The 27926-nt window shown below is 40.2% G+C and overlaps 1 protein-coding gene across 1 annotated transcript in view; it reads right to left on the reverse strand.

Annotated features, from left to right (window-relative positions):
* LOC149287820 (laminin subunit alpha-3-like) overlaps positions 1 to 26895 on the reverse strand; it is a 99509-nt gene extending 72614 nt beyond the window's left edge. The window contains exons 1-9 of the mRNA XM_089492423.1: positions 26548 to 26895; positions 22115 to 22267; positions 16142 to 16259; positions 10307 to 10425; positions 8474 to 8644; positions 4574 to 4671; positions 3539 to 3654; positions 1064 to 1182; positions 37 to 127 (exon numbers count right to left, since the gene is read on the reverse strand). Of these exons, the coding sequence (XP_089348549.1) occupies positions 37 to 127; positions 1064 to 1182; positions 3539 to 3654; positions 4574 to 4671; positions 8474 to 8644; positions 10307 to 10425; positions 16142 to 16259; positions 22115 to 22267; positions 26548 to 26895 (1333 nt within the window). The remainder of the gene's footprint in view (positions 1 to 36; positions 128 to 1063; positions 1183 to 3538; positions 3655 to 4573; positions 4672 to 8473; positions 8645 to 10306; positions 10426 to 16141; positions 16260 to 22114; positions 22268 to 26547) is intronic.
* Positions 26896 to 27926: the final 1031 nt, after the last annotated feature.

The following is a 27926-nucleotide window of genomic DNA, read 5'->3' on the forward strand; positions in this document are numbered from 1 at the left end:
CGTAGAAGAAACATAAGTCCAAAAGAAACAACGTACGTATGCAGCCATCTGGAGCTTCTTTAGGTACACCATAGGGCCGATAATATCCCACAGCACACTTCTCACAGTTCACACCATCCGTGTTATGCTTTGTTTTATAAAGAAAAAAAACGTTACACATTATAGATAAGGGATGACAGAATGAGGTATGTGTTTATCATATATATACATACACATATATATGTCACTACGATACAGAAAAAAAGTGGAGCTGTTTAACTTGAGTGGAAGCTCCTAGTTTAGTAGGTAAGTCTATTGCGATGTGTCCTAAATGTCACAATATTTCGCCTTTTTATGAACATTGTACTCAAAAATACAGTAGCTATCAATAGGTAACAGAGTAAAATAAAAATGTTTTAGTGAATTTCTGCTACAAAGCAACAATAGAGGTACCCCATCACCAATGTAAGTGTCTTTTTAAGTGAAACATATGGCTTTAGTGGCTTTTTTCCGCGAATTGCATTATTAAAAACTCAGATTTCATTAATTCACCCAAGGAAACCATTTTAAGGATAGCTAAGCATGGGTGGGAAAGCTAAGACCTTATCCATATCTGTTTACAGGGAGGCCAGCCAAATGTGATATCTGTTGGTAGGGGTGTAGAGTATGGAGTGTGGCTCAGGGCTGGATTGGAGAACTGGGCCTGGGGCTCTAAGGCCAGCAGACAATAAATGACGTACATACTCTGAAGAACCTGATCTGCCGCACAAGTGGCAGTAAATATAAAAAAGTGTTGCTATTTGGCACCGTTCCATGTGTGTTCTGATCTCCTTACTGTAAAAGATCCATGTTAGACCTATAAAATGTTTCATAAAGTATACAAAAAGAACAAAAAATAGAGACATTTCCCCAAAGCACACAGCAGCAAGTCCAATTGGACTAAAATGTAAATAACTACTTATAAAATATGCTTAAACTGGATTATAAAAATGTGATAGTTTCCCTTTAATAGTTTTCTGCTCCCGGTTATAATGATGTTATTGAACCATACCAAGTTATAGTCATAATATCATCAAATAAATACCTGGCAATTAATGCAGACTCCTCCTCCGCTGTATCGTCCGTAACTGTCTAGACTTGCTTTTCTGTTATCAACATCAGCATTGTAATAGCAGTCAGAAGCATGCCCATGACAGTTACACGCTATTCAAAGGAAAAATCACATTTTAAGGAATGTTGCTATTGAGACAGTACAATACATTTTTATTTCATTATTTGCAAGTGAGCAACATATGGTGAAGACTCTTAAACTGTGCTAGTAATGATTGAAAATATTCTTCATTAGTCCACCTTAAACTTGGAAGTTTAAAAATTCATAATCCGGAAGGCCATTGACAGACCCTAGAATATGCAATGTAAGGTTTTGTGACACTTTGATATCAGTGCTTTATTTGGTCCACTGTAAGGTTCTTTTACACCCTAAGACAGCATAGATACCGCCCTTCTAGGGCATCTAAAGTTAATTCAATAATAGCCTGAAGTTTGGTAGGGCTATTTTTGTCTATGGTACAATGCAGACCTGAAGAACATAGTGGGAGCTGTAAACATGCAGGGCCCTCTACTTGTGGGTCCCCAAAACCCTCATGGGTTCTTCAAGCAGCACCACCTCCATCTCTGTACCTTTTCCCTTATCCTACATTCATTTTAGATTTCCCTTCTATTCTTTGACAGGCAGTTTTCCCTAGGGGAGTAAGATAAAACAGCTGCTTGTCACATTGGTAACCCAATACTCATGACTTGGACTTTATATATACCTTAAAACCATTAACATTTTATGAAGACACATTTCAACTTAATATGCATTTTCATGCTCCATTGATTTGAACAGGTCCTACTCAAGTCTATGGACTCCCTGCAGAAGTGTTGCTGACCTGTAAATACCTGACTATACAGCTACATCTCCTGTAGGCTTAGACAGGGAGAGTACAAATAATCTGCAGATCTGGCTAGTCCTCTGACATCTTGAAGTTGGCTAGTGGTAGCAGTCAACAGAAACAGAATCTGCGAGGCAGAGGGTAAGTTAGAGGTCAGCAACAGGTTTGCAGTAAAAAATAATAATAATAAAGATTCATGAGGCAGAGTCACCAGGTAAAGTGGGAGTCAACAACAGGTAAGCAGTCCAGATAGGATAGCCAGAAGGCAAAAGGTTGCAAAGACTCTTTTGAAGAATAGGCTCTTAAATAATAATAAACAAAAATTCCCCACAAGCTCTACCCTTTTTAATATTCATTAACTTTATTGTAATCCTAATCCTAATGGGGTATACATCGTCACAAGCAGACTGAGAGGGATTGAGGCATGGCATGGGACCTGTGTTTCCCATTTCTAATATTAACCCCTGTCCCCCTGAGTAGTTAATCCATAAACCCTGAAAAAAATTGTTTCATTACACAAGAGGTAGAGGAAAGGGGAGGTGATTGTCAGCCCCTGGGTATTTACTGGTTTTTTTATTTATTTTTTTTTATTTAATTTTATTTAAATTGCAAGAGTGATGTTTATTTTACTAAGTTTTTCAAGTTTTAGATGAGAAACTTCAAGTTGTCAATTCAAACTCTCATCCGAAACTCATAACATTTTATTTTACAATGACTAGCAACTTGTTAGTTAATGTATACGCAAGTTGTTTTGCAAGTGTTAGCATTTAAGGGCATGTAAGCTCAGTCAAGTCTGGTCGGTCAAAATAACCCTTGACTACCCACTTGACACGAGGGATCATAGCCATGGAAAAAAGGCACGGAACCTCTCTCTTCAGTGTGCAACTTTAAGAACATACACCATGTAACACTAGATGATAATATCAGCAGCCCTCCGGTAATTTTGATTTGACTTCATTCCTTTCCTACTGTGAAAACGAGGACCACAAAAATCTTTATAAATATACCACAACAATTCTATTATGTGAGACAGCGATCTGGCTCTGTTCAAACGCCACCTGAGGGAAAAACTGATCACACGGAGATTAGCAATACACAATTCGCTGAGTTCAAAGCCAAGCACCTGCAGCCGCAGTTCATGTGCTATTTCCAATGAACATTTAACAGAAGAAACACAAAGAACACAAACAAAACCCTTTTGTGTGTCTCTAAAGGCCCCTTACCATTTTAACTTAACATCTCATAAATCTCAAGTAAATATAACTGGTGGGGCAGTTATGTTTGAGTTTATATTTCTGAAAATTCACTTTTGCTTTCATGAGAATAGATGTGAACAACGACAGATTGCATTAAGGCTAAAGTAAGAAAGTTCTAATTTTACTATTTATTTGGTAACATCAACATATTCCACGTTTTGGGCACTTGATAAAAGCCAAATACAAACAATTAATAACAGTATTGGTTTAGAAACAGATTTGCATGCTGGTAAGAACCAATGATCTCAGCTTTTGGTGAACTATGTCTCCAGAGAACCCCCCTGCATCATGCAGTCCAGTGCCATAGATAATCTTTAGGGTTGACTATATGGTGAGGCCAGCCCCGAATCTGTAAAGCTGTACACTTACGTTCACATTCATTGGCTGTGTCAACACTTGCTGGCATCCAAGGCTTCTGGTTGTATCCCGGACAGCACCGGTCACAGATTTCGCCACACGTGTTGTGTTGGCATTGACACTGATACCTTGCAACAGAGTGCAAATATCCACATCAGGAATCAGTGAGACATTTTCTGAGTATTTTTTAGCTTTGTAACAATTGCAAGGCACACTGATGTCATTAGAAACATATGTTTTGGAGCAAAGTACAAGTAAAGTTGAGATTTGTTATAAAACAGCTAAATTTCTAACTCTAATTTCTAACATTTTAAAATCAATCCTAACAATGAATAGTTACGTTAAATTTAATTTCTACCCAGTTTCCATTCTATTCTTAAACAATGCTAATGGATAGGACGAATATAGGGCATGTCAAACAATTTACAATTTTCCAATTTACCAAGATTGTTCAGTAAAGATTGTGATGGAATTACAAAGTAGACTTCAGCCATCATATGCATATTCATGCATATACCGTAATACCTGAGTTGCTTTCCATAAAACACATGACCAACTAAGGAATGCCATGCATAGGCTACTCTCCGCCAGCCGATTCCAACGCTGACTAGATGCTCCTGCACATGCACTGAAAGCGCTCCCACTTATTTCATTGAGACTGCTTTCCTGCCAGTGATGGCCGCTTCAAGCAGCCAAATCTGGAGAGAGGCAGGCAGCGGAGTAGATGGTACAAGACAGCTCTGGCTTTGTTTTGACAGACTGTGGACAAATCTCTAGCAAATCCATCATGAGCTTCTCTATAAAGCTATTATCACATATATCTTTGTGCCCATGGCAGTAAAATTATGAGGCGGAAAGCTTTCATACATAACACATCAGAAAATACCATAGTTTACTTAAATTTCTTATTAAAACCAAGAAAAGTATGTTGTTTATAGATCAAGGAATTAGGATCAGGAATAATGTTATCAAGGTGCACATAGGAATTAGACACTTTCGTTTCTGATTAGATACAATGTCTTGTCAGTCCATGAGACACATACTTACAAATTCTGATTCCCACTATTTATTAAGCCACAAGAATCTGCATGTCCGTGACACACACAGCGTCCTCCAATACTGATGTCTTTAATACTGTAATAATACTAAAGAGAAATATCTAGAATTATTAGGGTCTCTCCTAATTTACACTTTTGATTCACACAATTTCACATCCAGGTCATGTGAGTAATCTGTCAATACACAAAAGTGGAGGAATAGTGTGATTATGGCAAATCTGGAAGTCTGTCGTCCTTTCTTCATACAAATCGTGCCATAATCTCCGACAGCCTTCAGTTGGATGAGACAGAAATATCGCATGGCAACCCGGTATTGTGGAGCACCAGGTGGACAACTAAAGTATGTAGTAAAAATTCTTAACACGTTTCATTTCTTCACAATACAAAATATTACTCTACCTTACTGTCTATGCTCTTATTGCCATGATACAGCACAACATATTTAAATATTAAAGCTGTGAAGCACACCTTTGTTCCTTTTGTTCTGATTATTACTTATAACTATTATATTGTTTTGAGTATTATTTTTTCATCCTTGCTAGTTCATTCTATGACACGCACGGTTCACATGCTCCCCACTTAGTAAAAAAGAATTATATCTTTTTTATTTTATTTTTCAGTCTATTTTACTTTTTTATCTACTTTGTAGATATTACTATCATGGAGAGGCGTGTCTTTAAAGGGACATTTTGCACAGACATAAAAAATAATTTGTAGCTGAAAATGGTGCGCTGTTCTCAGTGGCGTCGGCAGGGGGGGCCAGAGGGGGCCATGGCCCCCCCTACATAATGCTGTGCCCCCCAGTTGAAACGCCGGTGGGCCGGATGGACGGCCGGCAGACGATCATTCAACGCAGCCGCAAAGTTAAAACTAAGCGGCTGCGATCGGGATTGAATGCGGCCATCGTGCCAGTAGCGTACCTGGTGGGTGGGCGGTCCGCCCCGGCTGCCGCTCATCTGAGGGGTGCCACCACGCCGGCACGCCTCCAGAAACGATGCGCGCGGCAACTGTGGCTGTGCGTCGGGACTTGATGTCAAATCCCGGCGCACAACACTGAAGCCACGCCCACCGTCTACCGCGCTCAGTACACCGGAAGGACGGGGCACAGAAGAAGAACGAAGAGGAGGAGGAAAAGTGACAGTGACAGAGGAAAGGTAGGGCAAGATTCAGGGAGAGTGGATTGGTGAGTGTGTGAGAGTGATGGGTGTTATGCTGAATGTTTGTGAATGAGGGTTTCAGATAGCATGGATGTGTAAGTGTGGGGGGATAGCATGGCATAGGGAGGCTGTAATCACATTCCTTTCATGCCCAGATTCCAGCATGTAGTGGCTGCCTAGGCATGATAGGAGTGTGATTGCTGTCATCAATTATTTTTTTGTCCAACTTTTGTGTGTTAACACTTTTATTGGACAGAATAATTCAATAACAGTATTAATATATATATATATAATTTCAAACAGCAATCACACTCCTATCATGCTAAGTCAGCCAGCACATGCTAGAACCTGAGCATGATAGGATTGTGATTGTTGATATATATATATATGAATATATATATATATATATTAATATTGTTAATGATTTTTTTGTCTAATTTTGGTGACAATTATGCTGTACCCCTGTCAATGTTTGCCTAACCATAGAAACTATGCAGTTTTAAAGTGTGTGTGTGGGGGGGGGATGCCACATACAGGATCTGCCACAGGTGCCAAATACTCAAGGTACGCCCCTGCATCGTGCGGCAGTCAGACCCAATGGCTGTGCTCTTCGTCCCACGTCTTAAAAGGGGTGGGATGAAGAGCTGAGGCACGGCCATTGGGCGGCGCGGTGCGTGCACGCCGGACGATTTAATTTCATTAGGCACTGGTGGAGTGACTGCCGCACGGCGGCCGCTTTCAATGTCGCTCGCAGCCGCTTTGATGGCGCAATGGGCCAGTTGACTAGACTTGCCCCCCAGGCCTTAGGCTGCCAGCCCTCCCCTGCCCTTAGTGCAGGTCATACAAACTCTAAATTCTAAGAAGTAAACTCTAAATTCCCTAGAAAGGGAGTGAGAGGGGGTAGATAGGGAGGGAGAGGGGATAGATAGGGAGAAGGGAGGATGGCAAGAATATTGAAATAAATAGTCAGAATGGGAGAGAGAATGAATGGATTAATGTATGGATGCATTAATGAATATGTGTAAAATATTTGTGTGAAAGAATAAATGATTGAATGAAAGTGAATTAGTGAGTGACTGTAAAAGTGTTTGTGTGAATCATAGGTGTATTATTGATTTGTCAAAAAAGCAAAGATGGTATAAGCAGGGTGTTTAAGCACTGGGGACAAAGATGGCACAGGTAGTGTGTTTATGGGACAAACATGGCCTACATTCAGCTGTTTGGGGACAATGTTGACTCATGCTGGGCTGTTTGGCGACAAAGATGGCACGTCCTATGTATGTGTAATTTAGGTGCTGGTCAGGTTCTATGTGGGCAATGTGGACGCCAGGGTTGGCTTTGGGGAGTGCGACCAGTGATCTATGCTTGTAATTTAGGGGGGTTTATACCTTTTAATTCAGAGTTTATATGTAATTTCCAATTGATATATACCTGCAAAGCTGGGTTTTGTGTTATTCTGTTGATCTGTATCGGCTATGTTTCCATACATTATTTATGTTTGCCTGCAAATATAGGATTTTTATGTCTTATTCAGTTGATCAATACCTGGAGTGCTGTTTCCATGTGTTGTTTATTTGATCTATACCTTCAGTGCTGAGTGTACATGTGATTTCCAGTTGATCTATACCTGCAATGCTGGGTTTGTGTGTTCTGTTGTTTATACCTGCAATGCTATGTTTCCATACATTATTTATGTAAACCTGCAAATACAAGTTTTTTTTAATCTTATTCAGTTGCATGTGCTGTTTCCATGTGTTGTTTATTTGATCTATACCTGAACTACAGGGTGTAAGTAAAAGAGAGGTATGGTTTAGTGAATGAGGGGACAAAGGGACTCTGGGGATGATTACAGGGGAGAGGACCTCTCGGTGCAGGACTGACTCTCACAGTCTTCCCCTGATCTGCAGTCAGTGTGGCAAATTTTTTTTGGTGTGGTAGCGGAGGGAGTGATTGCATGCAAGGGAGCGTTGAGCGGGGCCCAAGGAAATGCTTGGGTAGGGTCTTTTTTTTCCACTATAAAATATATTGGCAACAGGGTCTAATATTTATATATATTGGCAGCAGGGGCAAATATTTATATATGTTTTGGCAGCAGGGGCTAATATTTATTTATATATTGGCAGCAGGGTCTAATATTAATCTATATCAGCAGCAGGTGATAATATTAATATATATCGGCAGCAGGGGCTAATATATATATATATTGGCAGCAGGAGCTAATATTAACATATATTGGCAGCAGGGGCTAATAACATTTATTGGCATCAGGGTCTAGTATTTATATTCATATTGGCAGCAGGGGCTAATATTTATATATATATATCGGCAGCCGGGGCTAATATTAATATATATCGGCAGCAGGATATAATTTTTATGTATATCGGCAGCAGGGTATAATATAAGTATATATCCGCAGCAGGGGTTAATATTAATATATATCGGAAGCAGGGTGTAATATTTTGTATATATCGGCAGCAGGGTCTAATATTTATATATATATATATATTGTCAGCACGGGCTAATAATAAAGAATGAAAAATAACTAAGTACGTCTAACGTGCATTTTTATATATATATAGTGTATATATATATATATAGTGTATATGTACCGTTTTATAATCGGCCCCCCTACTTTGGTCCCTGGCCCCCATGTGCCCCCCCTAAATATGAAAGCTGGAGACGCCACTGGCTGTTCTCCGTCATCAAATGATGGAGACAAAAAAGATACTTACTCTTCGAGTTACTGTTGGGTCCTTTTGAGCTTTGGATATGAGATGTCCAAGAAGTGTGTTTGTTCTGAGGAAACGCAGACGAATGTTTGTTGCCTTAGTGAAATCTCTTAATACAGGAGAGTCCATAAAATGTTTGGCTCCTGGTCGTCCGTTCACCAGGGATACAACAATCTAATAACAGAGATGTAAACAGGTTTACATCATTCCATGTAACCTGAATTGCTTATTAATTGAAATTTGACTGGTCAAGTCCAGCTTGATCAGGTCAGTACACAAATATTTCATTTTTAATTAAATATTAAAACCAAAAAAAGTCAAGAAAATAATAGTAAAAATTGGCAAGGAGTAAACCTGAAAACAATGTGCTTTTGTGACATGTAACAGTCTGTGTGTACCATACTACTTCTTACGGCACACTTATGGACAGAGCCACAAATCCTACAGAGACCCAGGTATTCACACAGGTACACAAGTCTTCAAACAAGTACACAGACAGGTATTAAAGCTAAACTGCACACATGACTCAAACGAAATAATAGCAATTCAGATCGATGGGGAACAAACTGCACTTTTCCTATATTTTCATTATTATTCTTCACAGCAGCAAACTCTCTTTACAATGCTGTCAGAACTTGCCCTCACTTTATTCATTTGATCTTACCAGAGCATTCAGATATACAACTTATGCTTTACTTTTAAGTGATTACCGTCTACTTAGTAAGTTGACCTTTACTGATCTCACCCATAAAATAGGCAGAGCACAAAAAAATACAAAAAAGGAATGCACAACCTAAACATGTATAAGAGGCATAAACCTTCTGATTCCTGAGTAGCTTCCAGAATAATGACGAAAAAAACATAAAACAATGCAAGAATTCAGCCCATAACTAGTGAATAAAAAAAAACACCTAAGGCATAACTGTTGGGGATTCATCACACTATATGGACATATATTGCTTAGCCTGCTAAGATATCACAGTACCCCAAACCTGACGAGTCCTATCTAATTCTGCATGTCTATATTGCTTACCAAGCAGCTGAACCTATGGGACTGCTTTGCACTCAAAAGAGACTCTCAAGCAATTTAAATCCTTCTCTGGAAACCATTAATGAGGTACCTGTGTTTGGGGGGGGGCTGCTCAATACCTAATGTTTGGTCAAAGCCTGCAAATATGCACTGCAAACCTGCAAATAGAGCTTGAGAGTCACTTTTGGGATAAAATGTAATGCAATCACACTGATTCAGCTCCATGAGTCTGGGTTTGGCGGATGCCAGGAGAACGTTACCTGCCTGACTGCATTGGGCCAACTGTAAAGTTTGATGGAGGAGGGATAATGGTATGGAGCTGTTTGTCAGGAATTGTGCTAGATTCCTTTACTTATTGAAGGGAGATATTAATGCTCCAGCATACCAAGACATTTTGGACAATGCTATGCTTCCATCCTTGTGGGAACAGTTTGGGAAAGGCCTATTCCAGCATGACTGTGCCCCGGTGCACAAAGCAAGGTCTATAAAGACATGGTTGGATGAGTTTGGTGTGAAAGAACTTTACTGGCCCGCACAGCCCTGACCTCAGCCCCATTGAAAATGCTTTCAACTTTGTGGGAACAGTTAAGGGAGGGTTTCTGAGCCAGGCATTCTCATCCATCATCAGTGCCTGACCTCACAAATGATCTACTGGATAAATGGGTGGAAATACCAACAGAAACACTCCAAAATCTTGTGGAACGCCTTCATAGAAAAGTGGAAGCTGTTGTAGCTGCAAAGGGGGACCAACTACATATTAATGTCTTTTATAAGAAATAAAATATTTTAGTCTCAAGGTCACTCACCTCTCCATTTTCCAGAGGAATAATGCGAGAATTCTCTGTTGTACAAATTACATCATCATCTCTGGTAATGGGTTGCTTGACTTCCTTTCCAAAACGGCTTAGACAGTCAAATTTTGAATCTATAAAGTAAGTTTATAATCAGCATCAGGCATTATTAGCAAACTTTGCTTTAGTGGCCTTCAGTTTTGCAAAGGATTTATTTTCACAATACTGTCCAAGTGATAGGCACTTATGGCCAAGGAGAACTTAGGATCAGAGATAAAATATAGAGCATGTCTTTTTAGTAATATTGTTAGCGTGGTCCTACAGCAATTAATAACTCCAGAATTTGCATATGTGATAGAATATTAGTTTTGCCTATTTTATCTAATTAATATCCCCTAACATTGCGTCCCTCGAAGTTTTATCAAAAACCCATGTATTTTGCAGCACTCTGGGATATATCAGTCTTTATAGAAACATACATTTATGATTCTTCATTTTATCCATATCTGTATATATTTGAAAGCTATTTAATGTAAAACCTCTTTAGAGTGTATTATGGAAATGATAAAAATAATGATATTGGGCCTTGTATAAATTAGACATGAACAGAAATCACTTAAACTGCGTATTCTTTAAATGACAAAACAGCTTTGTGACAACTAATTTAATTAACATACAGTCTATGTGTTTTGTTAACTTTTTCTAAATGGATCCCCAGTTTTAATATATGCTGTAATCGTAGATCTCTATCTACTAGTCTCCTATACATTATACTTGTGGCATTGAGAAGATTTGATTACCTTACTTCAGCCTCTACTGAATAATAAACAAGTTTTAAGTGCTAGTAATCATTACAGAATTATGTCTTATGATATACAAGTAAATGATATACAAAAAATATTTTTAAAATCTTTACCTACACCGAACAGATTTTTTTTGTTATAGTTATTAATGAAAACATTAAGAAACAAAAAAGGGCACATAAAGGGGTACACAGCCCTAATCAGACCTGGACAGATTCAGTCCTTTAATGTGCGGCCGTGGGCTAGATACAATTGTAATAGAATCTAGAAATAACACATTCATACAGGAATATTGTACAGTATGTCTTTTATCTGCTACCAAGGAATGCCATACCATGTAGGTTACATATGACATTCAGCTGGTGGGAGACGCCACCACTCGATTCTCATCATCATTAGCATGAAAATGCATGCAGGATGGGGAAACAAAAAACCTGACAAAAGAACGGCTTCGAGCTGGCTTGGCACTAGTTAATACTGCTCTCTACTTTTCTAAATTTTTCTGTCAATGATTTTACACATACCTGAATGAGCATTTAAAGGCCATTAGCATGCTGTATGATAAAATTGACAGAAAAAGAGAGGTCCGAGCCTAGTGGACCACATAGGTTTCGCATGTCCAATGCAGGAAATCTGTCTGTATGGGTGAAACCATACAGAAGATGAAATATGGTCATACCTGGGAACTTCCCAGGGCTGGCCATCCAGGGCGCTCCCTCTCATTCTTCATATTGGAAACAGAAGAAGGTTGGTGTCTTATTTAAAGAAGCAGGGCAGACCACACAATGCTGCTGGCAGGGGCGTAACTAGACGCCTCAGGGCCCGGGTGCGAGAATCTGTTAACACATCCATCCAGTAAATGCTGGAACCTAGGCATGATGGGACTGTGATTGCTGTTAGCAATCACACTCCTATTATGCCAAGTCAGCCAATACACGCTGGTACAGGGTGGCTGTAAGTGATGTGCAGACCCCATACTGCTGGCAGCATCAATACACAAGGGGGGCAGCTAGCCAGGTTTCAGCATGTACTGGCTGACTTGGCATGATAGGAGTGTGATTGCTAACAGCAATCACAGTCCCATCATGCCTAGGTTCCAGCACTTACACATCCATCCAGTAAATGCTGGAACCTAGGCATTATGGGACTGTGATTGCTGTTAGCAATCACACTCCTATCATGCCAAGTCAGCCATTACATGCTGGTATAGGGTGGCTGTAAGTGCAGACCCCATACTGCTGGCAGCATCACTACACAAGGGGGGCAGCTGGCCAGGTTTCAGCATGTACTGGCTGACTTGGCATGATAGGAGTGTGATTGCTAACAGCAATCACAGTCCCATCATGCCTAGGTTCCAGCACTTACACATCCATGCTATCACACACACACACACACACTCATTTATTCATATAATCATTCATTCACAGATTCATTCCCTCAATCACACACACTCATTCAAACACCCTCCCCTCCCCCTTACCTGCACTGCAGCTCCTCGATGCCGCTCACAGACTTCAGCAGGGGGCGCGGCCTCCCTCTGCCTTCTCTGCTAAAGCACAGAGGAAGTAGGATGTCACGTGAACTCCGCTTCCTCTGTGCAGCCCAGAAGACCCTCCCACAAGTAAGTAGCAGGGCTTGAGGTGCGGCTCGCGTAAGATCGGTTGCCCTGGCTGCCGATCTTACGCGGGCCGCACCTCGAGGTCTCGCGGGCGCATTTGGCCCGCGGGCCGCATGTTGGACGCCCCTGCCTTATTTTTTAAAAAAAAAACGGAAAAAAGATTTCGGCCGGCCCCTTGGCTTGGGCCCCCCTGCCGCCTGGGCCCGGTCGCAGTCGCGACCCCTGCGATCCCGGTAGTTCCGCCACTGGCTGCTGGGATAGCCCTCAAGTGAATTCAGAATGGTAGAGAGTGGGCAGGTAAACAGGAGAGTCAAATGCCCCTACAAGACATTAAACACACTGACACTGGGGCACAGTAATCATTTTTGATTTTCAGACCCTCTAGGAGAAACCCAGGTTTGTTGTACATTAAATACCAGGCCCCATTTGATTTCAATATGCGTAAGGAAATCTATTTTACATATTAGCTAAAAAGTGTCCAGTGTTATTAACAACTGGACATTTAGCTAAAGTAATCGTCACCAACTGCATGTGTCAGGACTACCCGTACAATGGCACTTATCGCAGGAGTTATTCTGCCCAGTCCCCTGATACAAAGGGAGAAGCCCCAAGTAACAGAGAACCAGGACTTAGAGGATCCCAACCGGGAACCGAGGGATTGAGAACCCACCAGAGCCGGGTGCCGGGTTATCGGGCGCTCGACATCTGCGAGCGGCGGTCCGCCCGCCAACGCCGGGAGTCGGATCAGTGACAGCATGATTTTCTGTTTGCGCTGCATAATATCAGAAGGCTTGGAATCCTGATATTTACATCCGAACAAAAGGAATAATTCATCAGATAACTGTGACAGCATTTCCACGTGTTATACAACAGAATTTCAGTGAAATTTCTTTCTCCCAATAAACTTCTACTTCTGTTTCGCATTCTTTTCAAAACTAACCAGAGGAGATACTATTTCTCTAAAAATTTATACAAACACTGCCCTTCTGTTGTATGAGGAAACCATGAATCATTCTTATCTAGATCGCTGATTAAAGATACCTTCTGTAACGTACAGGATATATATATTTGCACGATCAACACAATGGGTACACCAAAAAACACTGACTTTTGACAGAACACAAAGTCCCATAACACAGGCTGAACGTTTGGCATTCCAAATATAATAGAGAAGCCAATAAAGACCAGGAAGGGTATGTCAGTAACAATCTCTGACCATGCCAAGAAATTCCAGCCGGATTACTAGGGAAGGTTCGGCCACTTTGTGTCACACAAGCTTTTCAAAGAATCAACAAACAAGCCTGAGCTCCATATTCTGCTATTCTGTGGCTTACACATACAGTGCAAGCTGCAATTACGACAGGTCTCTGCATGAAGTAAGAGGGACAGAGAGCTTTTTGAGCTGCACTGATAATGGGAGAGAGAGAGCGTGTGTGTATGTATATGTATGTATATTAATATGTGTAAGTACACAGTGTTAGAGTCAATGTGTTAGTGGTGTTGGACAGTATGTATGCTTGTGTATTAGTGTGTGGTGTTAGAGTGTGTTACAGTAAGATGTTGAGGAACATGTGTATATGTAAGTGTATGGTATTATAGTGAGTGTGTGTTAGCATTTGGTGTTAGAGTGTCAGGGGTGGTTTAGTGCCAAATGGGAAAGGGAGTGTGTGTATGTCTGTGTAATTGTATGGTGTTAGAGGGGGTAGGTATTAGAGAACGTTTAGGTGTCAGTATGTGTGCGTGTGTTAGTAAAGGGGGCACTGAAGTCTGCACCTACGCGCCAATCTCAGAATCATATCACCAGAGATAAGAGACTAATGATCCATTAGATCAGGGCAGGTGGCACACATAAACACCAGTCGAATGTCAGGGTCACAGCCAACATCGGCAGGGTCCAGAAGCAAGCAGACATTAAACACAGAAATCAGGCAGTGGTCGGGAACACCAGATAAACTCAACAGGAGCAGAATAACCAAGCACTGACAAACCAATATGACAGTCTTAAGCTGAAACTTTGACACCACACAAGGATACACCACATATGTGCATTGCTAAAGCATGAACAAGATGCAGGTGTGTATCAAACATGAATTATTTAATGGATGCACTGGACACAGGTTGACTTCCAAGAAAGGCCCAATTAAGCCACTACTTGCATGCTAGAACAAAATGTCAGGTGCAGTCAGACACCAGTTAGCCAGCAGTAGGAAAGGGGAACAGAAGTTGCCATCCCCAATCCCAAAAAAACGATGGTCACTAATCAACCTACAGTGACCCTAATGCAGTTGGAACGACATACAGTGTGAGAAGTGTTATCGCAGGTGGTCCTGGTTTCAAAGTCAGTATTTAAACCACTAATTTGGGGACAATTAGTTATGACATAATAGGGTGTCTTTTTGCTCTAAGTCGGTGCAGGGCAATGCTAAGTGGAACCTAGTGGTAATACCAAACTTGATCTTCCTGTAAATTAAAAGCAATATTGATTGCCAGGGGGTCATGAAGATATGGGACAGACAACACCTAGCCGTTACAGAGTCACATATGATACCTCCAGCCAGAAGACAGACCAGGGACTTTAAGCCTGCTGGATACACGTGGCTGCAAACTACACTATCCAGCAAATGGTTGCATGCATCCACCTGTCAGAATCTTCAAAGCCCCAGTCTGGCAAACAAAAAAGCCTTATGGGTGACCAAGGATTCCAGTAGACTACTGGAGTTTGAATAAACAAGTGTCTGGTAAACTGGTAATCTACCTTTAAAGGTAGTACAAGCTCAAATAATAAATTGTCAAGCAAAGAATACTTTGGAAGTGTGGGTGAAAGTATCTATCAATTTAAAAAAGGAACATGGCAGGAAACTATGGCAATAGCAACTGTATCATCTATTGGAGTATAGGGAGAAACACCTTCTTGAACTTATACATCCCCTTTGACACCAACTAAGACTAATCAAACTTCTGGAATGAAGAATTGCTATGTATCAATAATACTAGCAATAACAAGGTGGCCATTCAAAATAATAATATCAATATGGCAATGTGGTAGCAACAGTAATAATATTACATAAAAAATGAATATCACTGATGTTAAAAGGTTGATGTACGCCCAAAAGCCCGCTCATTCTTCTCAGAGGGATGTATTTTATCTGTGATCCATAGGAATACATGCGGTCCATCTAAAGCCAGAATAGATTATGTTGGCTAGGATAAGTGTATGGAGTAGGATATGCTTTACAACACGTAGATTATCTAAGACATGTATTAGATGAAGAGTTTTATCACACAACAGAAGCTATTATACATTTACCGGTGGATCAAATACACATAGGGCAGATGGTTGCACCATAGCATACTTGCATTAAAAAACATCTACCTTTATAATCGTTTTAAGTTTTCATACGCTGTAAACACGACATAAAACATACTTACGTGCAAAATATTGCCAAGGCGTATATGTTTTTCCAAAGTCAACAGATCGTTCCAACACCCAAAGGTCAGGCCGAGGGGAATTGGCAAACTTGATGATGACATACGCAACATGGAACAGCTAGAGACAGAAATGCAAGAACACGTGAATAAAAAAAAGTATACACATTGTTTAAAGAAGCCCCACAAATACTTAACATAGATGTAAATGTCAGCGGCAACAACTGTTATTTTTTCAATGTCTGAATATTTCGGTAAACCCACCAGCAATTCACTTACAAACACTGTGTTCTCTTTGCTGATAAATGCAAGCGATTTAGTGTGGCACACCCAGCCAAAGGATCTCCTTTGTTTCTTGATGAATTGCTAGCCAAACCAGGGGCCTTAGTAGCCATGCGAGTTTCTTTGGGAAAGTGAGACAATATTTTTTTTTCTTTCTTAAAAATTAAAATTGACTTCTATGTTTCTTATCAACATTATACGGTAGTGTCAGAGACAATATTCAAATAACGATTTTAGGGCAGATCAATTTGCAGCTCTCTGGATTTTGTGGAGGAAATATCTTGCTGCTTGCCAGTATCTTAATTAACTGTTTGATGGTTTTGTGCTTGATGAAGGCTCGATACACCCAAGATGTGGTTTTGGCAGTAATGGTGCAAGCAAAAATGGTTGTCACACATCTTGCGTGTCAGATCACCTTTTTAGTTGTATCTCCATTACGTCACCTCACCATGCGCACCTGCTCCATTATATACAATATCCTTAAATAGCCTGTTTTATCACCTTGCTCCATTTAACATGATCATGGGTAATTCAGTTTGATTTCACCGCATTCACGTGTTCTTCTGTTTTCATGGTAATTATAAGACCCACAGCAATTAGCGCAGATATTTGCTGGTTTGCATCGATTCCACTATAAAGAAAGCAACTGTTTCATACTAATACAAATGAGGTACTTGTATGAACAACAGAGAAAACTGATTCATTGGGTAATGTGGCATTCAGCAGTCATGTCAAAAAGTGACATTAGAACGCTGCTATACCCAGGAGCATTCTGCTTGGAAGTGCGATGGCATTGAGCCAAAACCATAAAAGCAAAATGTCCCAGTTAGGATTCTTGTTCTTACTTGAGCTTTGCTTTTATAAGAAGACAAGCAACAATCACACAGTTCCTATACTTCAAGCTGGCTCCTGCTGCCAGACCGTAAATCCTTTACAACTGCTGAAGATGCATTTACTACACTCCTACGAGGTGAGATTTGGTCAGCGCACACAAATGCTCTGAGTGTTCATTGTAAAACGCCTGAAAATAAAAAGACTCTTGAGCCGCCTTAGCAACATGACACTTACAGGGTTTTTATTGATATTTATAATTGTTATTATATATTATATATATATATATATATACACATATATCTATATATATATGTATATACACTCACTGGCCACTTTATTAGGTTCACCTGTTCAATTGCTCGTTAACAAAAATAGCTAATCAGCCAATCACATGGCAGCAACTCAATGCATTTAGGCATGTAGATGTGGTCAAGACAACTTGCTTAAGTTCAAACCGAGCATCAGAATGTGGAAGAAAGGGGATTTAAGTGATTTTGAACGTGGCATGGTTGTTGGTGTCAGACAGGTTGGTCTGAGTATTTCAGAAGCTGCTGACCTACTAGGATTTTCACGCACAACCATCTCTAGTTTTTACAGAGAAAAAGAGAAAATATCCAGTAAGCAGCAGTTGTGTGGACGAGGTCACAGGAGAATAGGCAGACTGGTTTGAGATAACAGAAAGGCAACAGTAACTCAAATAACCACTCGATACACCCAAGGTATGCAGAATATCATCTCTGAAATCACAACACATCAAATCTTGAAGGGTCAGACTTTGGCGTCAACAACATGAAAGCATGGATCCATCCTGCCTTTTATCAACAGTTCAGGCTGGTGGTGGTACAATCTGAGTATTGCTGCTGACCGTGTCCATCCATTTATGATCACAGTGTATCCATCTTCTAATGGCTACTTCCAACAGGATAATGCACCATGTCACAAAGCCCCCATCATCTCAAACTGGTTTCTTGAACATGACAATGAGTTCGCTGTACTCCAATGGCCTCCACAGTCACCAGACCTAAATACAATAGAGCACCTTTGGGATGTGGTGGAACGGGAGATTCGCATCATGGATGTGCAGCCGACAAATCTGCAGCAACTGCGTGATGCCATCATGTCTGTACGGACCAAAATCTCTGAGGAATGTTTCCAGCGCCTTGTAGAAAGTATGCCACGAAGGCAAAAGGGGGTCCAACCTGGTACTAGCAAAGTGGCCAGTGAGTGTATATATATATATATATATATAATTTTGACCTTGACATCTAACAACTGTTTCTTCTCTGTTCTTCATAAATATGCAGAGAAGGGAAGTTTTGTTTTATATGAGCATTTGTTTCTCTTTTGGATCAATCAGCATAGAAACAAATGTAGGAGAAATTCTTTAGAATCCCCCTATGCATTTGCAAATGGGACTACACACCTTTCATATGCATTAAAGTACATATGATGGCTGGAGTGCCCCTTTAACTAAACAGGTAGCTGAGATAGTTAAAATTACCATAAAGTCGATCGATGTTAGGCTCTTTCCGACCATAAAGACGGAGATTATATAGAACTGTTACAGTTTTAGTTAGAGTCTGAAATTTATGCCAAGTCTTCCAAGAAGCAGATGTGTGGAATTTGATAAAGGCTTGAGGAAAATGTCACTAAAATGATACATTTGATTTATGGCAGAACAAGAGTAAGCTGTAAATCCATATTTAAAGATCAAAAGAAATTCAAGAGGCAGATGGAGGCAATGCACTTACACCTTTAAAGGGCCATCCCATTACCCCATACAGCCCAATGAACCCAGAATACATATTAAAGTATTTAGGAAGTACTTTCATATGCATTCTCTACCTGAAAAAGCACTTTCCTTTAGAAGGATCTGCAGCTCCAGGGTTACAGCATGTTACTGTCTCTACTGTGCGCATTTAGTGCAAAAACCATCACTGGCAGTAAAGTGACCCTATTGAAATAAATAGGAGTGCTTTCTGCACAAGCACACTGGGGGTCTCATTAGACCCCCTGAAACTCTCAATCTAGCTAGTGCTGGAGCTGGCTGGAGGTGAGTGTTATGTACTTTCACCCAGGGCAAATGCATGAGGGGGTCTGCTAAATCCCTCCATGCATTTGCAAGAGAAAAACCAAAGTTAATTTAAAGAGAACACTCAGTGTGTATGATGCCAGGAGTGCCCCTTTAAACAAAAGATACCACTCTAGATTTACAAAGTGAGCTAGCAGGCAGCACAAAAACAATGTCCTACAACAACACCAGACCAAATTAATACAGAAAAGTCACTAAAAGCACAGTCCAGACAGGCAATATTCACACAATAGTTAATATTGAGCCTCAGGGATTCAAATTGATCTTTGTCATAGGTTACTGTAAGGATTTATAATTACACAACCAAATCTTAATCTAAACACCCACCATAGCTTTTGGCTTCTCTTGAAGAAACCAGTTATTTTCACAGTGCGCCCAGTTTGTGTGAAAGTAGCTTGCACTTTATAAGTTACAGGCTGTTTTCTAAGGGGACATCAGAACTGTCTACTCACAGGCTGTCATTCTGTTCTGCCGACATTCGCTCATTGTTCCTGCAGCGAGTGATGAGATTTTACCAATATCTCTACAGGAGATCTTAAGTGGATTTATTGCTTTGAAAGGGCGAGAGAAGATTGTTCTTTTGACATTGGAATATTCTTGTTGATTGCACCGATTTTACCACTTTGAACTAGACTGGCTTTATTAATGTAACATTTGGAAAAAATCATAATCCAATCCAATTTAATTTCGTTTTACGGTATTTGGTACATACTAAGTATGTTTTTGCCTCTTTCATATCTGTTCTGTTTATCTACTACCCTCTCAGTAAAGTAAAAATGTGTTACATTACGTCTAATCTGATCCATCAGTTACTTCGTGCTTTGTGCACATTCACATAAATAGTAGTTGTGCTACAAAGCAGTAAAAGAGCAATATTTGAAAATGCTCATTCCACTAGTTTGCCTAGTATGACTATTGTGAACCCGAAGCTATCTAGCTCCGAAAAAGATGGGATTGCATCGCACGAACACTCCAGTCAACAATCATACATTCTTTAAAGCCTGACCACATAAACCATCTGCGGATCTGGCTCACCCTACATAAACGCAAAATAATTCTAATGACTTCTAGATCTATTAGATAAGTATGGCATCCGCATTGTTTGTCTTAGTCATACATATCTATAATTCATGCAATAAAAACTGAAAACTGTACTAAGTTCATTTACTTCACTGCCTAACTGCATTGGCATGCATATAAAACTTATCTATGCGGCACGGTGTACTAAGTACTAAGTACTAGGGTCAATAAATAGCTTCACAAAGCTCCAACATTAAAGAATGAAACATAGCAAAGAAAAAGCACAGCCTAGCAACCAATACACAGTCATAAACAATAACAAAAATGTGCGGTTGTGACTATGTTAGTGTTGAAGGCAATTTTCAAGTGTATAGCTAACTTTTTATGGGTGAGATGACAGTGATGAATGTTCTTAGGTAAAGTGCAGTGGCACTCAATCAATAAATGGATTTCCACAATGCATGCAGAACAGTCATAATCAGCCTGTATTCCACAGACCGGGTGGTGCCCACAACATTTTGGGTGTCAAGATGAGTGTTCCTTAACCCCTTAAGGGCAATGGGCAGTCCCTAAACCCATTGAAAACAATGCATTTTGAGCCGTACATATACGGGCTTTGTCATTAAGGGGTTAAGAAAGAACTCCAGCCCTGAAGTGCAAATAGATACAGCCATTTTTTAGTTATTAAAGTTATTTTTTAAACCAGAGAGAATACTGCAGTATGCTTCCTGCATATGCACAGCAAAACTTCCATTCTAGTCAATGACAGCAGAGCAGAAATCTATTGGAGTAGCACAGTCACACATTTATGCTGAAAGGTTTACATAGTAATGCTTCCCGGTTACAGCAGAGGCAGCCCAGATGAGGAGGAAAATGAGACAAAACTCCAGTAACCACAGAAGGCATAATACTCAAATTGTCTATAGTAAAATACATTGGATTAGATCATTTGTATTACATTAAAGCTCATACATCTGAATGGTGAGCTGGAGTTATTTTATTTTTTTATTTTTTTTTGTTACATTTCTTTCTAATAATGCACCAGGGATTCCAATGTACTCTAAATCGGGACTGGACTGGCAATCACAAGGAATTCCCAGGACTTAAAGTCCAGTGGCCTCGTGAAGATATAGGTGCGACCGACGGCTAGATACTTGCAGCTACATGCTATGTTTTTATGCTCACACAGCATGTGGCAGGGCATATCCATCTGTTGGCCGTTGGGCATATTCATCTGTTGGCTGCCATGGCCTGGTGTGCCAGATGGGCCTGCTCTAAATATAAAAGATATAAAGGTGGTCTGCCAATACAATGCTTCCATTCCAGTAAATGGTGAAGGACATGAAGATCCTACAATCAGAGGTTCATCCTGAATTTCACAAACTCCAGGTTGAAAACTTCCAACTATCAGCCACTTATGCTCAGATATATGATATATTTTCTTATTTGAATGTTTTTGTAAATTGGGAAAAGGCCTGATTATAGGTCACGCAGGTAAATTTGGGGTGCAGGTACTCCAACTCACTTCAATGGTAGGGCTGCAGTGAATGTGTGAGAAGCATACTTAAGAATTTTCTGCTCTGAAGTAGATACTTACAGGCATGGAGAGGATAAAAATGAGACAGAAACATCACCTTCTTACTCAAATAACTATGCAGTAAACTGCAAATCCAATATGAATTTTACATGAACCCATTTGTAAAGACTGGCATTAACACCAGTAGTGTATCCATTATCCACATACTCACCTGCCCAAGATCAACAGTAACGTTAACTTCATTGTAATGTAAGCCCAATGATAATGGAGGACTTTGCCACCACTTCTCTGTTCCATCAATGGCATTAGAAATCGGATGAGCTTTATTGGGATCTGCTGAATTGCAATGATCGCAAAACTGCCCCTGGCGAGAAAAGAAAATAAAGAAATGTAAAAGTGAGTGCCTGAAGAAAAAAAACAAAAAACAATATTCTTCAAAGATAATGCAGAGAATACAAATATCCAGGGAAGTATGTAATCAAGTATGTTTGCATAGTTATTAAGACCTAATAAAACAGGCCTGAATATCATAATCATCATACCTTCCAGGTATAATTGAAGGTGAGGGAACTTATCTCTAAACCCTACCATGATGAAAAATTGGCATTTTACTTAGTTTTCCACTCTAGCAGAAAAGGACATGTGTCTGTGTTAAGCGTAATAAGATTACTGAGTGTTAGGGTTTAGACACTTCAAGCAAACAATGACAAATAAGTAATTACACCTGCATTACTCAATTTATTTATCTAGTGACTCTGCGAGGGTGGCTGTATTTCAAAAGGAAATCCGAAATAACTTAAAGGGGAATGTTCCCATTATAGCATAACTAAATGAATTAATTAAAACTACCTATAGCTTGGGCATTCTGTTTAGTGATCCTTGTAACTGTTGAAGAAACTTAGTTTCAGTGGTCCCTAGTTTGGAAAATGGGCTTAGGGGAGATTGGTAGGGGGTCTGTCGGAAAGACTACATAAACTTAATGCTGTCAATAGTCGTTGTGTCCAAATTTACACATGCACAGAGTTCTTTGTGGGACTCCAAATTATATCTAAGGGAATAATTAATGCCAATGTAGACCTGGAATACGTAACAGCAATATATTTACCATTATCACAATGTAATGATCGTGTTTAATTTGCTATTTGCATAACTATTCTCTTTAAATAGAGTATCTATTTAATTTGTTTTGACAAATATGGTCCAATAACTTTATAAATGTTGTAATGTGTAGAAAAAAAAAAAGAGTCAAACTTTGCCAGGAATCTGGGATAACTATGTCACTAAATAATACATGTTAAAACAAGCTTCAATCTTTTGGAAAATATGTTTTACATTGCTAAGTTATTTTAATTCAATCGGTTTTTGAAATCTATAAATTTTGGAAAGTTGATGTATTGAGCAATATTCATTTTAGATTTGCTACGCCAGACTGATGTAATTATCATGATTATTCAAAGAATACTTTCATTAGAGGTAGTATTGCTACCCCTTAGAGTAGGTGATTGCCTCTACCTTGTATACTTCTCCAGACATTACTCCCTATGCTTATATGGGGTAGAGCTGATTAGCTCTCGTATAATAAAACAAGTAACTAAACCTAGTGGCTGAACCACCTTCTTCATATGACAAAGATCTTCCTTCGATAAATCCATCAATTCCCAATCCAGCTCCCGATTAAAGATATTCACATATGTTCCACCTACAGCAAAATATACCCGTTGGGCTACATGGGCCATTGGCAGAACCCTTGCATATACCATCAAGTCAGTACCATGGACAGGGCCAGTGCATGGAGGGCTTGGTTTCCCTGCCATTTGTAGGTTGGTGGCCCTTAATGCTCTATGGCCTAAATTCCCTTGCGTTGTATGTGTGCAACCACAAATACAGGAAGGACATGCACTATAACGTGCAAATGAACATGTACATCATTTTTCTTAACCATATAAGTGATCCATTCCATGTTTTCTAACATTGATGCCCTTGACCCTGCAGGGAATATAATATAAATTAGGGGTCTGCAGGATTAAACTCATGGGTTACTGATAGGGTTACATTGTTAGAGAATGACAGTTTTATGAGCCTGTTGAGCACCACTAATCCCCAGAAAGAAATACAACTTAAAACAATAAAATGATATATATATATATATATATATATATATATATATTTAATTAGTAAAAGCATTGGAAGAAACTCTGAGCTACTCGCATGTTAATTGAAATAATATAAATGAAATAAACTTTGTAATTTATTCAACGTAGAAAAATATTTCAATCAAAAATCAATTCATGTAATTCAATTGTCTCGTGGTGAAACTCATATATTTGTTGACTTTTATTTTAAGAATTATATGGAAGTCCTGATTAACTTTCTAGACAATTAAATTATGTGAATTGACTCTTCAGTGATGATGGGTTTTAATAAAAATATTGTGGTACGTTGAGAATAATTCAACGTAGTACCTTTCTAATACCCGATAATTCTACGTATAGATATAGATTATTTAATTTTAATAGGTGAGTAGCTCAAGAGTTTCTTAAGTATTAGTAATTTTCATATAGTGGGGTTTGTCTAAGCTAGCTCTTTAATTCCTTCAAAATTGTTCATTAATTACAAATAGCTTTTCATTAAAAGACCCTTATTATAAACACATTGTTGTATGTGATGTGTAAGTTTGCAGCGTTACATGGAGTAAGGTTGTGAAACACAAGTGAGAAATAGCTTTTCCTCCTTAATCTCTCTCTTTTTTCAGAGGAGGACCTGGCATTCTGTATTTCTGTGATCAGAGAAATAATACCATTCTTTAACATATTTTTACAATGTACAAATACTACCACTTTTACAGTTGTTTTTTTTTACTTTTCCAGTAACTGAATATATTTATTAAGGCTGATTTGTTTAGGTAGCTAAAAAAATATTCACTGCCAACACATTAAAAGTCTTGCAATAAACTAAATGTGAAATACAGAGCACTGGAACAGGCTGTGTGACAAAAAATGGAATGGAAATCCTGGACAGGTTTCACGGTTCTGGCACTAAAACGTGAACACGTGCACCATTTTTAATGCTAAGAGGGGCCTGGCAGGGGCATTCACTAAAGCAGTAGTTTGCAGGCAAGTTACTGTTTCAACTAACTGACCTCACTATGAATTAAAGGGTCAGTCAAGAATGCGTATTAAAGTACTTTGTGATATTCTTTGTTTTAATGAAAGTACTTATGTATAGGAGAAGCAGGTCTTCCAAAGCATGTTCTAAGCAGTCCCTGCTACTGATCTGCTTGAAGCAGCTAATCAGTGGCAGTAAAAAATTGCTTCCGCCGAAATCAATGGGAGCACTTTCTGTGCATCCGGACAGGGGTTCTCGAAAGTCCTCCTACAACTCTGGCCAAGCCAGTTCTAGAGTTGAATGATGGGGAGTATACCACATGGGTGCATAATGCATAGTTAAATCAATAAGATGTATTCAAAGTCTCCTTACTGTACATACTGATTTACACATAATACTGCGGGAGAAACTTGCCAGCATCAGCCCTTCATAATGAATAATGAAGTGAGGAAGTTGAAACCACAACTCTCCCTTTAGTGAAAGTACTGCCTTTAGTACAGCCAGCTCTTGTTATCTTGTAAGGCCAGTGCAGAAGAGGGTAACGCATAATTAGAGGCAATTACTAAGAATACAGTGGCGATATGTGGATTGTAATCTACTGTGTTTGTCTACTGGCTTCCTGGTCATGGTACCAAGTAAAATTTCATCAGTGTAGCATCCCCAACAAAAAAGCATCCTGCCTGCCTAGACTTCTGCTTACACAAGCTGGTCCAGATCTTCTCGCAATCACACTTTGGGTTCACCCCTATTTCTCCTCCTTCTGTTCTTTCCAATAATGATATGGCTTTTCCCCAAATGTTCTCTCACTCATGATCCTCCACCATTTTCATTCTAAACCTCATCCCTGTCCCATCACTATGCCCCAGTGACAAAGCAAGGTCCATAAAGACATCCACTTAGCCCTGACCTCAACCCCCTCGAACACCTTTGGGATGTACTGGAACAGGGATTGCGACCCAGGCCTTTTTGTCCAACATCAGCGCCTGACGTCACAAATTCTCTACTGGATGAAAATTCCAACCAGCTCATATAGGTGTGATAGTCAGGTGTCCAAGTACTTTTGGTCACATAGACAGATAGCAGATAGACACCATATTTAAGTGATGTTTTCTGTCTTCAGATAACATCACTGGGCAAAGAGAGGTTTATGCTATTTTCAGTAAAAGTTCCTGTCTCCAAACATATTTCCATAGGGGTTAGACAGACAGATAGATAATGTAGTATATGCAGGCACTATTCATAAAGCACATATGATAGATGTATTGGAAATAAACCGGTATATCATTTGTCTACTTTTATGACTACAGCAGAAAATTCTATAAGGTCTATAGGAAGACGTATAAATAGTAAGCACATGTCATAAAGCGCTGTACTAGGTGAACAAATGACAGAAATTCTGTGTTCCTTGCAGTTTTATGAGCATATATCAGTGAGCCGGTTGACAGGACAAGAGTCCTCCAGGAGCGGTTTAGGACACAAGTTGCTCGCCGAGCATCATGCTAAAGGAATGTCAGGGTCCTGGGTGGCCGCTTTACGTACCTGGATAGTGTGCCCCGAGTCGGTGAAGACAGCGGGTCCTCCCACCAGCTTACAGTACAGATCCGTTCTGGGCTGGGAAATCCCCGGCCGGGGGCCCCTCTCCTCCTCTCCGCAGGTTGCCGTAGCCTGGATCTTGGCTCCTTGGGCCAGGTTAAAGTAAGGGGGGTGAAGACTGAATCCTGTGCCTGCACCTGCCCATTCCTGGCCGCAGACCCCATCCGGCGTGAAAGCCAAAACCACAAAAGCCCAAAGCGCCGCGGAGCGCAGGGAGCAGACACGCTTCAGCCCCCCTGAGCTCCTCCTAGAGCTCCACGCTGTGCCCAGCGGGCTTCTGACCGGCTGCGCCATCCTCAGAGAAGAGGTGGCCCCCGCAAGGTTCTCGCTCAGACTCTCTCTCCCCGAGACCCACGATCCATACACTCGGCTCCCCTCCGTTTCCCCGGGGCTGCTGGAAAACAAAGCTGCAGCCAGCTCCTGGCCCCGTGCCTCTGTACTGAGGGAGCGCACTGGGGATGACACACCCCCTCCGCTGCAGCCTGACCCGGTCACCCCAGTGCTGGGGACGCGCTCGCCCGGCAGCCCATAGGCATAGAACTGCACTCACAGAATGAACGGGATAGTGAACCGTGCGCGGTCTGAAAGCCCAATGCACACGCAGCGTGACTCTAAACGATCACTAAAGTTCTGGACAGTGGATAGGCGTGAGGCTTGGGGCAAAGAATGTATTAAATGCCCCAAAGGTACCCATAGGCAAGATTATTTCCTCCTTCAGACATTGCTGCATGTAATCTGACCGCTGGCCAGCCCATGATTATTTTTATTTATTATTATTTATTGTTTTATATAGCGCCATCATATTCCGCTGCGCTGTTCAATGGGTAGACAGGATATAACAAGTAGTATATAACAATTTGACTTACAGAAACAACAGGTGAGGAGAGCCCTTGCTCAAGAGCTTACAATCTAGAGGGAGTTAAGGTGTGTTACACAAGAGGTAAAAGTGCAGCTGTTAGGGACGGAGCAGCCAGCCACACTAGTATCGCAGGACAGGGACTAGGAAAGGTGAGCTAAAGGACTATGAGAGGGTGTTAATGTTTAATGCCTAGGTTGGTGGAAATGTAACTGCAACATGTAGCAATATGTATATTTATAGATATTACTAAGATGTGTTTTTTAACCAGAAAAATAATATGCGATAAACATATTACAGCTTTAGTATGTATCCTTTTAGTCTATCTTGAGATCGTCTTGAAAATTGCTGGAGGATTTGCAGTGAATTTCACTCCTTTCTAGCATCCAGAGGGTTAAAAGAATTGTGATAATGTATACAACTCAATTTCACAATCTTTTCTATACCTTTCCACCCTCCTTACACTCAG

This window comes from Sceloporus occidentalis, unplaced genomic scaffold, assembly GCF_023333645.1.
Source record: "Sceloporus occidentalis isolate IW3139 unplaced genomic scaffold, rSceOcc1.0.p SCAF_56, whole genome shotgun sequence".
In the NCBI taxonomy this organism is placed as follows: domain Eukaryota; kingdom Metazoa; phylum Chordata; class Lepidosauria; order Squamata; family Phrynosomatidae; genus Sceloporus; species Sceloporus occidentalis.